Source organism: Microcebus murinus, chromosome 1 (genome assembly GCF_040939455.1).
Source record: "Microcebus murinus isolate Inina chromosome 1, M.murinus_Inina_mat1.0, whole genome shotgun sequence".
Classification (NCBI taxonomy): Eukaryota; Metazoa; Chordata; class Mammalia; order Primates; family Cheirogaleidae; genus Microcebus; species Microcebus murinus.
Genome location: NC_134104.1, coordinates 133902342 through 133919074, shown reverse-complemented (window position 1 = coordinate 133919074; position 16733 = coordinate 133902342). Strand labels below are relative to the sequence as shown.

General features: G+C 41.4%; 1 protein-coding gene across 6 annotated transcripts in view; it reads right to left on the bottom strand.

Annotated features, from left to right (window-relative positions):
* The window catches only part of RARB (retinoic acid receptor beta), a 702725-nt gene that overhangs the window by 134822 nt on the left and 551170 nt on the right, over positions 1–16733 (bottom strand). For all 6 annotated transcript variants that reach the window (XM_076005783.1, XM_012786193.2, XM_076005786.1 and 3 more), the window contains one exon: positions 932–1080. In XM_076005783.1, the coding sequence (XP_075861898.1) occupies positions 932–1080 (149 nt within the window). The remainder of the gene's footprint in view (positions 1–931; positions 1081–16733) is intronic.

The following is a 16733-nucleotide window of genomic DNA, read 5'->3' as shown; positions in this document are numbered from 1 at the left end:
ACACAACAGTGCCTAATCAATACACACAGTAAGTGCTAACTCTGACAAGTCAGATATAAAATGCCATAGAGCACCTGTAATATTATTTCAACATATTACAAATGAATCATGCAATTTAGATGTATAAACAACAGATCTGAACAACCATCCAGAGAGGACTTAAAGAAATTATATATCTAGGGAAGGGCTAGCTCAAGACAGCCATAGTTCCTCTGAGAAATTTTTATGGATGAGTTGAATTTGCCTATGAAGTCATTCTTTGTTTCTTTTGTCTCTTTAAAAAAAAAAAAAAAAAAGCAGCAGCTCTTTCACTCGATTAAGCCTGTTAGACTTGATAACAATTGTCTAGCTTGATTCAAAGCAGCCATATACTCTCTGACACATGTTCAGCCTCTAGTACTCTGTAGGTAGGAATTTTAAACCCAGCTCTGCTGAATTTACGATTCACATACAGTAGCAAGTCTCTACAGGCTGAAAATCAAACTGTAATTCAAAGGCCACAGGGCTGAGAAAACAGCCAGGATATAAATCCCAATTTCAAACTTGGACTCTCTGCAAGTTGATTCAGTGGACCGTCAGTCATATTTAAAAATAAAACAAAACTACAGACACCAGGCGGCACGTTCTAAAGAGAAATGGGGTGACGCTTTTCAAGATTCCTCCAATAGGTTCTTGTTATCTCAAAAGAACTATTATGGAGGGATATTTTAAGGACCCTAAAACTTTTTGCCCCAATCAGTCATTTGCAGAAGTTTCTGAATTTTACGCTACGAAGATGTAAAGAAGTAATGAAAACTATTAGATACAGTTGAACCCACACACTGATTGGAGGTGACGTTACAGACCCAGCCCATTTCTGGAGCTGGGTGGGTCCCTTCCAGAGAGTACAGGGAGAAAATGGCTCGTTAGGCACAGAGATGTGAGTACTCACCTTGCATCCCTCACAGGCGCTGACCCCATAGTGGTACCCTGATGACTTGTCCTGGCAGACGAAGCAGGGTTTGTACACTCGAGGGGGAGGAAGTGGAGATGGAGGGCTCGGGACGAGTTCCTCAGAGCTGGTGCTCTGGGTTTCAATTGCTACAGTGGGATGGGACAGGGGGGGAGGAAAGAAGAGAAAATGTATTTCAGTTCATTTTTTTTTTTATATTCATAAGTAAATTCACTTGTCTCCCCCCCAAATTCAGCAATAACACTAGTAGGGATAACCCCATAAAAAAGTTATCATGGGCCGGGCACGGTGGCTCACGCCTGTAATCCTAGCACTCTGGGAGGCCAAGGTGGGCGGATTGCTCGAGGTCAGGAGTTTGAAACCAGCCTGAGCAAGAGCAAGACCCCGTCTCTACTAAAAATAGAAAGAAAGTAATTGGCCAACTAATATATATAGAAAAAATTAGCTGGGCATGGTGGCGCATGCCTGTAGTCCCAGCTACTAGGGAGGCTGAGGCAGAAGGATCGCTTGAGCCCAGGAGTTTGAGGTTGCTGTGAGCTAGGCTGACGCCATGGCACTCTCTCTAGCCTGGGCAAGAAAGTGAGACTCTGTCTCAAAAAAAAGAAAAAAAAAAGTTATCATTGCAGCCACAGCAGTGGTGATACGGACACAGATGTGGTGTTCTGCAAATTAGAGAGCAACCTCAGACGTCTCTCTTATAGCACTGCTATGGTGATGGCTTTTATCACCATCATACTCTCCAGACACAGAAACTCGGAGAAGGGCAGTGACTTGTCCAAGACCAACAGGGCAGAGGCAGAGCTGAGAGGCCAGTTCAGATCTTCATACTGCAAAGCCCAGGCTCTTTCTACTCTTCTGTCTCCCCTACATATAGAGTCTCAAATGACTTGTTTGAATCTGCTGCTTATTCAACCAAAAGTCAATTTCCTTACAAAAAATGATGGAAATGCTCAACACAGTCATTCGACAAGTAAGTATATGGCCAGGGCCTTCAGCATGACGTGGCCATAACTGATCTTCATTGATAACAATATCGGTAAGGCCTTTGCTCCTCAGAGAGACTGCTCCTCGGACCATCAGCATCAGCCTTACTTCAGAACGTACTAGACAACATGGTATCAGGCCCCAGCTCAGGCCCATGGAATCAGAATCCATATTTTGACCAAATCCCCAGTTTGACCGCATGTGCAATTAATGTTTGAGAAGCAGTGGGTTACACACCTCATGATGGCATAAAGCCGTGCAGTTCACTTCTAGGTCATATTGATGTTTATTTTATATTTAAAAATACACGATTCCTGCTTCATTGTCTAACTACCCAAATTCCACAAGGAAATTGAATTCACAAAATATACCACCAAAGTGATCTCCGCACCTATTCTTCAGGGTTTTGTTCAAAGACAAAGCAAGAACTGGACTTACTCCTATCACAGGCAAAAAAATGCTCATAAAATATGATGGAAATTGGGAAGAAGGTGATTAAAGATGGTTTAATAATGTTCCAGAATCTTCTTGTCTCTGGATTACTTTATAATATAGAGTGGAATTTTCAGAGTATAATATTTTTGGCTGTTCCGCTGCTATAATTGCCAAGATATTATACTGACTGGATTATCCTATAGACAAACTTTTAGCAGGGCAGGTCAACTCTACCCCAGCCGTTAATCCCACAGCACTACCCCAGTACCACACCAGGCTGGTGGTCCACCATCATCTCTCGCCTGAACTACTGCAATAGCTTCTTCATTGGTCTGTTCAGGCCTACTCCTCCTACCCAGGGTCCACTCTTCAAACAAGCGGTCAAGATAATGATTCGAAAGCTAAAATCAATCTCCTTCACTCGCCTATCTAAAGCCCTCCTACAGTCACCAATCGGGTCAAAGTCAAACTCCTTACTATGTTCCACAAGGCTTTTCACTCCATGGCCCCTCAGCAGTATCAACGTATTCCATGACTCCCCTCGCTGATTGAATTCTAAATAATTGGCTTCTCTTCTGTCTTTTGAAAGGGCCAAGCTCTCATATTAACTTAATGCTATTACACTACACATTTTTCCTTCCTTGGAAATTCTCAGACCTTTACACATCTGGTTATTTTTCATCTCTTGCATCTGAGAGTAAATGTTGCCTCCTCAGAGGTGACTTCTCTAATTAAAATGCCCCTTCTCACTCCTGGTCATTGTATCCCATTACTTTATTGTATTTCTATAAAACTCTAATTAGGGTCCAAATTTTAAAAGCTTATTTGTGCACAATTTTATATTCTACATTTGCTGCCACCCTGCCCCCGCCCTGGCCATACACAAACACACTCTGAATATTAGGCTTCATGAGGCTAAGAAACTCACCTGCCTTGTTTACACCTGTGCTCCAGGACTATATAAAGTCCTGGCACATAGCAGGTAATCAATAAATATTTGTTGGATTAATGTATGAACTTTTTCCCTTTCCATTTTCTTCCTCATTCCAAGCACTAAGTACCCCTCTAAGTTGTTAAATGATAAAATTAAAAATCAAATAGCTCTCTTATACTCATTTGCTTCCTCAAAAAAAGTAATTAATTAGCCCTTTGGAACAGAATCAACTATAATTATAGTATTTTCATAATTCAGAGGAATCTTGGAACGAATTCATTAGAGTAGTGCAGGTCCTAGTAGATAACTCTATTACAGTCTTTACTCTTTGGAACTGAGGTATCTGGGATGAACATGTCAATCTTGAGTGCATTATTTCTTACGGCAAATAGGAAACTCTCATTGCGAATAACTTGGCATGATGGTGGCAAGTGTTTTATAGACGGGTTGGCATCTGAGATGTCACTAAGGTTTATTAGCTATCAAGCTGTAAATGCAAAAGCATTCCTCACACTGAGCTAATCAGCTTCACTGAAAGCAAATTAACAGGAAAAAACTACTTGTTCAAATTATAAAACAATATATCACTCTTTGTTAAAATTGAAGAAAACGCACACACACACACATACACAAAATCACCAACAATCTTTTCACTCAGAAATCCACTGTAATCACCTTGGTATATAACTTTCCAGACTTTTTTCCTATGTATGTAAATGTTTCGGTTTTGTTTTTTTATGGAAGTGTTAGTTATACTGGGATTGTTTGGGACTTTGTTCAACTTAGGATGTCATGCATTTATTTCCTTGTCAATAAATATTTTTCCCATAAGACATTCCATTGTGATGAACATCTTTGTAGCTAATCTCAGCACATCTCTATTTCCTTAGAATAAATTCTCGAGGTGTAATTATTTGCTCAATAGGTATGTTACTTTAAAAATATTATTGGTTTTTAATTCACATTGATAATCTGACTTCTAGAAAGGGTGTCTCAGTTTACACCCCTAACATCAGCATAAATAAGTAAGCCTTTCTCTATATGCTTCCAAATCTTTTGGGTTGGTGCGATTTACGTGCTTCTACTTTCACCTATGTGTTTCAACAACTGACAGAGCCATGTCATTGCCGCTAGGATCAATCTTGTTTTATGTTCTTCACAGAAGCAAGGTGAAGTGTGTGTGTTTTCATGTTCTACTTGCTCGTGTAGAACAGCTAATCTGGCTCGTCTAGGAAAGTTGTAAATAGAATTCTGTTAGGGCTGGATTCAGCTGTCAGAGCTATGCCCTGAATTTCAGAAGTGGGTGGTAATTTCCATAAATATGCCACTTCAAATACACACACTGAAGGGAGTCCAGCATTTCATCCTCCTAAAGGAAGCAGAATTGTGCATAATTTAATATCCAAAAAGCTTGGGGTAAAGCACACTAAGAGGGTGAGGCCTATTGGATGTTAAAAAACCCCCAAACATTCAACAAAGGTTGGTAAAAGCTTTTTTCTATGGATGAGAGTCATTAATAAAAAATGAATGAATCCAGAAGGCTTTCCCTGAACAGTTGCCACGAATAAAAATGTTCTATTGTAAGCAATCAATAGTGAGAGCCCTAAACTTTTATTAAGACTGTGGTGATTTCACCAGTAATTCTATGAACTTTCCCATATTAGTACCATGGATTCTCAGACTGTTCATGTGTTCAATCATTTGTTTTGCTGAGTGACTATAACATATGCTACAGACAGTGCCTGGTATAATCCTTTATCCTTGACAAATCTGGCCTAATAGAGAATAAGCCAATGATTAGAATATGATAATAATAGAATATGATAATAGTGGTTCTAGTGGTTAATAGTGGTTCTAATAATAATTAGAATATGATAATAGTGGTTCCCAAACTCGGCTGCACATTAGAACTACCTGGGGAGTCTTCAAACATCCTAATGCTGAAATTGTATCCCAGACCCACTGTTCCAGAATTTCTGGGGAAGGAAGACAAAAATCCCTATTTTTAAAAAATATTCCCAGGTAAATCCAAATTGAAGCAGCTTGGGAACCAGTGATAGAATATAACGACAGAAAGAATTGCAGGTCTTATTCAGCCCAGGAGAAATCAAGCAAGGCTCCTGAGAGAGGTGACCGGACTGTGTTTTGAAGGATGAATTAGTTCCTTCTACTGTGTTTTATAATTTGAATCCTACAAATGCAATAAGTGAATCCCACATGCACAGAAATAGAAAAGTCTTACGTATGACTAAAAATAATCATCTTTGGAAGAATTTTCCCCCTGGTAGTAAAGAATTAAATATTTGACTCTACATTAAAATATCACCTTCAAAATGGACAGTCCGCTGTCCTTTATTTCCTCTCTGTGGCCTATAACACTGGGAACAAAGCAAGGCAGAAAAGAAAATTTCAGTGGTGGATGTAGTCAGTCAGATCGCCAAAGCTAGCCTCAGGCAAACATGCCAAGACAAGTTCTAGAATTACAACCAGGATATGGCATCAATATAAAAGATTTGTACTTAATGCAATCTCTTGCCTTTCTGGTAATGTAGCAAAAACATACTTTGGCAAATTTATTAGAGCTCTTCTTCCCTTTTTGTTCTCACCCCCCCAATAAAGACAGTGGGAAACAAGGGAGGGGCGCAGCCCAAGGGCTCCCCTTTCACTGGTCATATTTGGTATTTAAGGTAGATACAGAGTGCTCAGCCATTGATCTGTTCACTGTCATCCTGCTTAAATCAATAATCTATTAGTCCCTTTAAATTAGAGTTAGATTCATCAAATGCCCTTGAGAGGCCTCAAACATTTTGTTCCTTATTCCAGGCAAGCACAATCAGTCTATGGAATGATAAAATTTTTGCTCGAAAACTCTGCCGGCTCAGCAGACAATGTGTTCTGTATTAGCTCATTCAGCGATCTCGGGCAGGCCAAAGAAGCAGTTTTTAGACTTCCCAGGGGGAAAAGAGGCTTGTGTCATTCAATAAAACAACGACAATGCAGCCATCCTGATGTGATTTCAGTTTGGGGAAGCAGCCTTTGAGGAATAATACGGATCTGCTTTTTGTCTCCTGCTTTTATTTATTTCCTTGCTTACTTATTGACTTATTCAGTTCCGTGTGGTGACTGCATGCCCAACAAGCGGCAGCCTCCAGTGTGGCATCCACAGTGCTAAGCAGATGGGCTGCCTTGCTTCGTCAGGGAACGGCCAAGTCCGAGGAACTTCTGCTCCTCGGCTGAGACGGATGCTCGGCTCTGTGGGGCCCCAGCCCAGAGCCGAGTCAGCACCGGCAAGGCTGACAGGGCTCCTCCGGGCTGCTCACACGTGACTGGAGACACGGAACCTTAAGGGAAATGAGAACAAACCTGCACTGTCCGGAGCTTCTCGCCCCTATTTTAAACCTCTCCACTCCCACAATCATCCCACAGATGATTGTCACTAAGGAAAACAAAGCTAGAGTCACCTTCCTTGTAAAATTAGTCATGGGACTCATTTGCCCTTAAATCAATGCTCCTCAAAGTGCAGACTAGCAGTAGAAATCCTGGGGGTAGGCAGCCAGGATTCTGCTTTAAATAAGTTGGTTTTCAAACTATCAATGATGAAGAATCATTTCGTAGTCTCCCCTGCCCACAACTCCTCGTGGGCTGATACCGTTCAATAAAAATGAATCTCGATGGAAAACGAATTGAGGAAGAACAAAGACGTCCAAACCATGAGCTCCAACTTAAAAAAAAAAATTAGATTTAACATACATAAAATGACTCTGTCCAATTGCTGCACAAGTTTCAAAATACTTTCTCTCTCGATATGGGCACTTTTTTCACCGTGGACTGGCAACAGGCAGTTCAGGAACAAGCCCCCGAGTCTACAGACTGCATTTTGAGAGGCGCTGCTCTAAACGGACTTCAAACTCAAGGGTTGTTTACAGACAAAACAAAAACAAAGCTAAACAAAATCTCCACTGACTGGGATGGCACAAAAGCAGAATACCAGGGCTCCCACGGACACAGCTGCCTCCAACACTGCCACAACTCTAGGGGGTGGATTCATTCCCAAAATAAAAGCAAAAAAAAAAAAGAAATTAACGTTGCTGCCTGTTAGGAGGGCTCGGCACTTAAGAACTTAACTCACCTGAGAAAACATAGTATAAATGTCCTTGTTGTTACAACACACCTGAGTGTCATTTAAACACACAGAAAGTCTCCAACAATAGCTCCCTTCACAATTCCTTACATGCTTGGCATTTTTCTAAAGGTTAGATTAAGTAGCAGATAACATTTTTAAGAGAGCTCAGTATACTTTTTTTTTTTTTCTTTGTGAGAGCTAATTTACGGCTGGCTAAACCATGTTGACAGATTTCAGGATTTTATGTTGGGCCTGATTAGAGGCAGGCAGGCATCATGTATTATGAAAGCCCAGCCTTTTTACTAGAACCTTCCATGATTAAGACAGTATTTTAATGCACTCTCTGGGCAGCTGAGCCTTAAAAGAAAAAGGAGTTGTAAAGCAAAAGACATTTCCTGCATGGCCCCAGGGGAATTTTGAGCCCAGTGCTCTGGTCCCCCGTGGGAGGGAGTAATTTCAGCTAATTAAGGGAGAATAGCAAAGTGTTGCATTTGTTCAAAACACTCAGTTGTTCTTCATTTTTGTTGGCACCAAAGGGAGCCGATCTGGATTTTTTCCGTCTTTTTCTGTGGATTCACTGCAGGATTGCAAAGCCTACAGCTCACATACATTAGGGAGAAAGTCAAAGGAAACGACAAAGTTCAACTAAAGTACAAGTAATTAGAACCAGACCCTCCGCTTCTTCGCATGTGCGCATGCGTTTGTGAGTGCGGGTGTAGACATTTTATTAAATGTAATTTACATGCCTCCCAGCGGTTTTTTGGGGGTGGGGGTGTGGCTTACTTAATTTTCATGTCGCCTCTTCCAGAAGGGATCTGCTTTTAATCGCCTTTCAGGAGAAGCACTTTGTTTCCACACACATGGGTTTTGCAAATCTGTGAATCTCATTCTGAAATTAAGTAATTGACAAACAAGAAAAACTTTGCTTTGAAACTGTCTTGCCTTACCCGGCTGCTGGCTTTGTTATTATTAAGCCGCTCCAAGATCAGTGCCGGGTTTGGGGCAGGCAAGGGAGGGAGGGGGTTGGGGAGTGAAGGAAAACATCATCGTGGGGCTTTGGCAGTCTTGACTCAGTAACCTGCCCATGACCCTGAAGAAGTGTGTGTTTGCCCGGGTCACCCGGGATCCTGGCCGAGGGCTGGAGCTGGGTTATGAGAAACCCTGCTATTCTGACCACACATGCAACAGGTGCCCAACATAGGCAGGGGACAAAAGGAGGGGTTGGGGGAAAACACTTTGATTTTCGAGTTTTTAAAGAAAAAGCCTTGCTTTTCAAAATGTGGTCCTAGACCAGCAGCATCAGCATCACTTGGGAACTTGTTAAAATGCAGAATCTGGGCCCCAGCTCAGAAATGCAGGATCAGAATAGGCATTTTAACAAAATCCCCTGGTCATTTTTATGCACATTAATGTTTGAGACACCCTAACATAAAAATGTCTTGTCCCAAACTTCCTGTCATCTCAAACAGTTGCTGAGTCAGTTTGGCTTGGGAGCTCTGTCAGTTTCCCCCTCGCACAGGTCCTTACTAAATACTTCACCTTGTTAAGTACTTAATACATTAAGATCTTCAGGCTGGGTGTGTTTATGCTCACCATAAACCAGAAGCTGCCTTCTCTCCCATGGAATTTTGGCAGTGGCTTTTAGTTGGCACTGGGTTCAAAGTTGCACCGGAAGAGCCTAAACTAATAGTAATGACTATTTACTGAGCACTTACTATGTGTCAGGGGCTGTGATAAGTATTTAATAGATATTAACTCATTTACTCCTCCCCGAAACCCTGGGGAAAGGAGGGAAGAGGAACTCAGCACCTTAGAATTAGGAAATTTAAAAACACAACAATGCTTTTAGCCTTTTCAAATGAGATTTAGATGACTTAATGTGTATTACTCTTATTTCACTAAACCCTCTATAGCTTTTTAACTTCTCATTTTCTATTTTCTTTTATTTTCTAGGCAGAAAGGTCACTGAATTTTGTCTGGTCAAGCCTACTTACTCAAATTTGAGAACGGCAGAACTTTGTAACTCTTTAATTCATGGGTTATCGTTTTTCCAAACACTGATTTTATTCAAGATACGGTTAAATTGGACAAGATAAGTTTAGGCCTTAGGAAGACAGCGAGGCACAAGACCCACTAATCACTCTGTGTTGTAGCTACACCTGTCTGGGCTCACGGCCAGCAGGAGAAATTATTCCCAGGATTGACTTTTACCATGGGAAGCGCTGTCATATTTTCATAAGGGACCATGACACGTTTAACACCAACATTTCATTTTTATACTATGCCTTCTTGCTTCAAGGAACATACTCAAAAATTATCTCATGGGTTGTTTTTGCGTGATGGTTTAAACAGACAATGTTTTATGTCACTGTTTTCTAGGACACACTAAGGTAGCTTATGATAGGGTTCAAATAAATTCTTCCTTAAAGTCACTTAACAGGCCAACACATCTAACTGCTTATTAATGATCTGAACTGTGAGGCATCGGAAATGGAACTGCATTAAGTGAACAAACGCTGGAGCAGGTCTCCAGAGTCGCGTGTAGATGAAGCTAATTGCTTCTCAATATTAAGGTCCCCTGAAGAGTTTATCTTGGACACCAAATGAATCAGCTCCATATTCCACTTCTTTAGTAAAAAGCGAAAGATTTATTCGATCTGAAGAGAGAAACCAGAGTATTTCGCTTCTAATCAAGACTCTGATAATTTTTTAAAAAGCAATTATCACACCAATAAATGACATTCTTTTATCTGGTCAAATTTCCTGCATACAAGGTAGATTAAGACAGAAGCACTGCCATGTATATAATTCCAGATACACATTCTTTGCTTATGTATTGTAAACATATTAGAAAACCATGTTGGTACCGGCCTTACAGAAAAGTAATGGAGAGATACTTGGAAGACAACAATGAAATTATGCTTTGTCACGTGCCTCGCAGACTCCTCTCAGCTCTGAAGTGGTTCAAGTGTGATTGATTATACTGGAATTTAGCCAAAACCCACTTTCTCAACAAAATAATGCTCTGCTTACTCAGTTACAAGTTTGCTGCAAAGAAGTTTTTCTGTTTTGTTTTTTTACAGGTATGTACCATATGAACAGCCTCAAAATAAATGTGGAGCTAATTTAATCCTCACTGTGTGGGTTTTCTTGGTTTCTAAAAAGAAAGAAAATGCCACAAGCCTGCAGAAAATTGTATGGAGGAGGTGATGGGAAGTTAATGGGCTTTGTTGCCAGGTGGACCTGAATTGGAATCCCTCTTCTGGCATTTACTAATTTAATGGTCATAGGGTTTTATCTGAGCCCCAGTATTTCCTTCCTGAAAATGCAAATAATCCCCAAATTCCTGCTGGTAAAAGGGAGACAGTATTTGCAATTTGCCTGGCACACAGTAAGTGCTCAATAAATAATTACAAGTTCCCACCTTCACCTCCTGCCTTCCTCCACCCAAACACACTTCCTTTTCACCTTAAGGTGAGGCTTCTCAGCCAGCACCAGTTTTGTTCCTCAAGGGACATTTTGCAATATCTGGAGACGTTTTTGGCTGTTACAATTGGGGGCTGCTACTGGCATCTAGGAACTGGAAGCCAGGGATGCTAGACGATATCTTACAATGCACAGGACAGCCCTTCCCCCCAAAAAAGGAAAAACCAAAGAATTATCTGGCTCAAATTATAAATAGTGCTCAGGTTGAAAAACCCTGATCTAGGGTAAGGATACAATTGGTGGGGAGACTGGGACTAAGGAGTGGGGCAGCAAAGAAAATAATTTACTCCAGAAGTGGACAGTGCAGAATCCTCGAGGGCAAAGGCATAAGCTCAGTTCCTAATTCTGCCTCTTACTAGCAGTCACTTGTCCTTCCTGATCCTCAGTTTCCTAATCTGAAAACTGGAGATGCCAATCATGCTTGCTACACTTCAGGGTTTACACTTTAAAACTACAAAAAAATATAAAAACATATAAAAATAATAGCGAACACTTTATTATTAGACTATCTGGGGAAGGTGGGTAAATCTGTCTCTTAATTATGTGACTAATATTGTCATCACAGAAAATGACAGAAATATCTCCAAAGTAATAACATTACAACAATAGTAATAGCTGGTATTTATGGAGCATGTACTATGGGCTAGTCATGCCCCTTCTTTTGTTCTAAGCGTTGAAAATATATTCATTCACTCAATCCCCATAGTGACACTAAGAGGTAGCTATTAGGTTCAGTATTTCTTTGTTACAGGAAAGAAACCAGAGGCACAGAGTGGTTAGGCAACTCGCTCAAGGGCATATAGTTACTAACTGATGAGCATGGGTTTGAACTTGAATGGTGCTGGGTTCCAGAGAATGGGTCTGCCCCTGGTATTGAGAGAAGACAATGACATCCTGTCTCACGACTGCCCAGGACTTCTTTCACAAGCAGCTGTCCCTGGCGGGAAGTTTTCAAGTATATAGAATATGTCTAAATCAGATAGACAGACACACTTACACACAGTTATTCCAGCATATAGACCAAAGTCAAACTGGAAAACTAAAAAGAAGCTATGGAGACAGAAATAATGCGCCCTTTTCTTTCCAGTCAGAGTAATAAAGTAGGAAAGTCCCCCAGAAGCAAACACAGGAATTAGAAGGCATACACAAACATACCCACGAACCCCTCCTGCATCTTCCCTGCCGAGAAACCAACCCTCGGCAGGGAGAATGGCAGCAGCTAAGACCAAGGTTCCAAAGGCCTCTGGCGGTGGCCCAAGGGTGTGTGGCTGAACACTGTCAGGACCAGTAACTCAGGCCAAATGCAGTCTGTGCAGCCACCAGCTTTAGGGCTCTCCTGGGGGGCAGAGGGAGGAGGACTCTCAGTGTCCCCCAGTCCCTAAGCTGCTTCTCCTTCCCTCACCTGAAGGCCACAAGCACTCCCTTAACCAAAGTTTATTTGGCGCAGGAATGAAACCAACTATCCAGAATTCTAAAGCTGTGTGATAGCTCTTCTGCCTTTGCCTTACAGAATCAGAATGCCCCAAATGAGGAGCTGATTTACTCTCTTCCCAAGGGGACCAGGGTGGGTGGGAGAAGTGACTAGAAGTAGAAAGACAGTGAACATCCTTACTGTGCCTTCTAACAGGAAAATATTATTACTGCTGGAACTGAGCATAATGCATCAGTTCAAAAGGATGCGCTTGATGATATTTCATTTGAAAAGATTCTCAAGTTTCTATATCTAATAGAATTGTCCAGTTTACAGAAGTGCTATACATTGTTGATTGTTTTTTTCTTTCATTATAGTGATTCCCTGACATGAGAAAGGGCTTTAGTTTTCTTTAAAAATTGCTAAGGAAAACTTGGAAAAAATAATTCAAAGAAATTTTCACCAACCTTCCAACTGTGAGCAAGCTCCAAGGATTTTTTTTTTTTTGGATATTCCCAGAACTTGTCCATCTTTACAGACAAATTGTCTGAGGCATGTGGTTGGTTGGAGGTATGGACTCTGGAACCAGCCATTCTGGATTTTAATCCTCTCTCTGCTATGTACTAGCTGTGTGACTCTGGGCAAGTTATGTAACCTCTCCAAGCCTCCATTTCTGCTAGTTTAAATTGATACCGCCACTGGATCATTGCGAGCATTAAATGCTAACATCATTGAAAAGCACGTGACGCAATGCATGCCACACTGTAGCGTCACACAAGCAGAATCATGACTGTATCATACTTGTGCTGATGAAACCCAGTGCTCTTCACCTTCCCATCTTTCTCCTGTGCATCAGTCTCACACGAGTCTTGATTTGCTGACCTTCACTTCCGTTTTCCCCTTCAAAATAGTTTTCCCTCCTGATGTACCCAAGAGAGTCTCTACAAGCTAATGTGAGTAAAGCAAGCCATGTCGGCTTTTCCTCTCTCCCCCCTGTCCCTTCCTTCCCCACAAGGCATTAATCCAAAGTGCTGCAACAGCCCTCTCTCATGGGTTTTCCTGGCTAATCCCCAATCCATGCTGCCTGGCACCCTCGGAAATGGCTTCTTTAAATCCCTCCTTACCACGGTGATCTCTCGAGAGCCTGCGATCGCTGTTCAAAACTCAAAGTCCCAAACCTTTGGGTGGACCATCGGGTGGGGCAGCACAAACCAGTGATTGTCAGTCACCAACATCCAGCTGCCGACAAGTATTTATTGAGCACCTGGCAGGGGACAGACCCTGTGATATATGCTGGGTTCTAAAGGAGGTTAGAAGACACCAACCCCTGCCATGTAAACAGACAAGTGAAAAATACCAGACAGCAAAAAAGGCCCTAGCTGCTAGAGGGAGGATTTGATGGAGGCCCGAGGCTGTACTAGTAGCATACACAAAGGTTTCGGCTACCTTGCCCTTAAATACCCAGGGTTGAAAAGAGTGTTCTATATATATCGAGGGTTCAATAACTGTTGGTCAAAAAAACTGAATGAATGGAAAAAATAAAATCTGCATAGAACTCCTTATAAGCAATGTCAAATAAATGATAGTGTCAGCCAATTCAGCAGAATCTCTGAACAGCACACACATGGTGGCAATGACTTCAGGTGCATTTTCCTTTTTTTTGTTTTGTTTTGTTTTGTGATAGAGTCTCACTCTGTTGCCCCTGCTGGAGTGCCATGGAATCACCCTAGCTCACAGCAACTTCAAACTCCTGGGCTCAAGCGATCCTTCTGCCTCAGCCTCCCGAGTACCTGGGACTACAGGCATGCACCACCATGCCTGGTTAATTTTTTCTATATATTTTTAGCTGTCCAATTAATTTCTTTCTATTTTTAGTAGAGATGGGGTCTCTCTCTTGCTCAGGCTGGTTTCGAACTCCTGACCTTGAGCGATCTTCCTGCCTTGGCCTCCCAGAGTGCTAGGATTATAGGCGTGAGCCACCTCGCCGGCCTTGTGGTGCATTTTCACTCACATTATCCCACTTGCTTTCCTCGTGACACAAGTGTGAAGAAGAGCAGGGACTATTATCACGATCAGTCAGTTTTCTTATTCTGTTATACACACGGGGAAACTGAAGTTTAGAGGAAGTTAAATGACTTGGCTACAGTCACCCAGTTAGGAAATAGCTCGATCCCAAATTGGCCTCCTGAATCCACATACAAGATTAGATGTGGACAAATGAGAAACAAAGCACTCAGTTCCATTCCTAACAGCCCCTACTAATTTTTTAATGTTTTAAGGCAAGGTCTGCAAGGGCCAGAGAGTAACTGTTGTCGGCTTTGTGGGCTCTATGGTCTATGTCACAGCCACTCAACTCTGCCACTGTGGGGAGAAGCGGCCACAGACAAGATGGAAATGTACAGACACAGCACATCCCAGCAAAGCTTGTTTACAAAAACAGGCTACAGGCCAGATTGGCCTCAGTTTGCTGACTCTTGCTTTAAGATAAAGGAAATTAAAACTACACTGCCTTAGAGTGGCTGCACATGTTACTATAACATTCATGCTTTTCCTCACTTTCAGGTAAAGACAGAGTATGACAGCCAAATGTCACAGAGACATGGGCTGCAATATTTTAAAGATACTAACACTATAGTATGTTGTAAGGGCTACACGTTTCCTCCAAAACTAACCTCATGTATACATTTTTATTAGTTAAGGAGGTCAATATGTCTGCCATAAATACATTTTAAAATTCCTTCCTACATATTCTGTCTATTGGGATTATTTATCATGCCTTGTTCCCTGGCCTAGAGCCAGGCAGAATATGGGAGTTTTAATACCTTTAATCCATTACATGGATTTTTTTAGAGCTCCATAAGACAAAATAAAATGCACTCTCATGGTCATATATGCAATAAACCTGATATGTCACTTAATATTTCATGTCCCATTTTATATTTCAGTTGTGACTGTTTCCAGCTTTCAATGTGCAAAAATGGCACAATTTCAGCCATCTTTTTGCTCCAATTTTCTTTGTTTAGGGAACTCCTGACAATTCATAAACCATAAATCCCATGTGGACTTTGAGGGGCAATTTTTATTGCTCCCCAATATTCTGAAGAAGTATTGAAATAACTCTCTACTGATCTATGCCACCAAGCGTGCGTCAATGTGGTGAATGGGTCGTGTTTATTTTTATTAGGCCATGTCACCTAGTTTTGAAAAAGAGGTATGCATTTCTTTCTGCAGCTAGTGGGTATGACAGTACTGGTTTCCGAAGATGGTCTGCTCAATGAACCACACTTCTGCTATTGCGATGAGTCTCTTCTCCTCAAATTGCTTATAATACTCACACATCCACCTGAGCCCACATGTGAACACCACCTGTCCATTGCCTGCACACACCCTCTTTTGTTTTGAGATGCAGATGTTTGCTTAGGGGGCTGCTATATTTTTATTTGTTCCTCCAGGAGACAAACTGAATCCTCCTCCCCACACTGGACATGGCAATTCAAAATAATAGCAAAAGACTTACAGGTAATGGGCCATAATACCCACTTGATACCCACTAAAGGAGGGCTTCGATCACTTGTTCTCTGTTACCTTTTGTGAAACATCTGTTCCATATGAGCCAGTTAAAAGTGCATACATCTGTAAATAATAAGCCTGTGTGTGCACATAACTTAATGAATGAGGACATAAAAAGGAATTGAACAGTAGGGGCACAGCAATTAGAGTAACTGCCCATTTTGTTAAAAATGTATTGTTTCCAGCTTTCACTTGGAAACCTTTTTATTATTCTGTGGGTTCTGAGGCTTCCAACCTTCCCTGTCCCCCTTCTCTCCACCAAGAAAATGGGAATTCATAGTGTTGGCAAAGAAAAGAAACCCTGCATTCTACAAAGTTGAGCCTGGAACTTCCAACGTACTTTCTCCTACTCAGAAGGTTTGAGGTCGCTTTTGGAACACCTTGGTGCCTAGAAGTCCACATCTGTAAGATGGGGGTAGGGGACCAGCAGTGCCCTTCTCCTCAGGCTGTTGTGAGGATCAGGTAACAGTTTGTTTCTAGAACTTTGCACATAGTAAACACTTAATAAACATTATTTATGAGAATAGTGATTGTTTCATGTTAATAAAAATCAATCACAACTTGAAATCATGGGGGGTGGGGAGCAAACTTTGGTTCAAAAGTTTCTCTTGATTGTTGTTTTAGCTTTACTTTTATTTACTTTCCTTTATTCACACCATTTCTAGGATGGAAAGGGAAAAAGAAGAAAAAGAAAAAGAAAGGTAGAACGGAGTGGTAATAATGTCCTGGTTAACAGTAAGTGCCATAAGAAAATGTATTCCCATAACACCAAAGTAAGTGCCAGAAGCCAAAGAAATATTTCATTCTCGTATTTTCAGAACAGTTTTACAGCAAACCC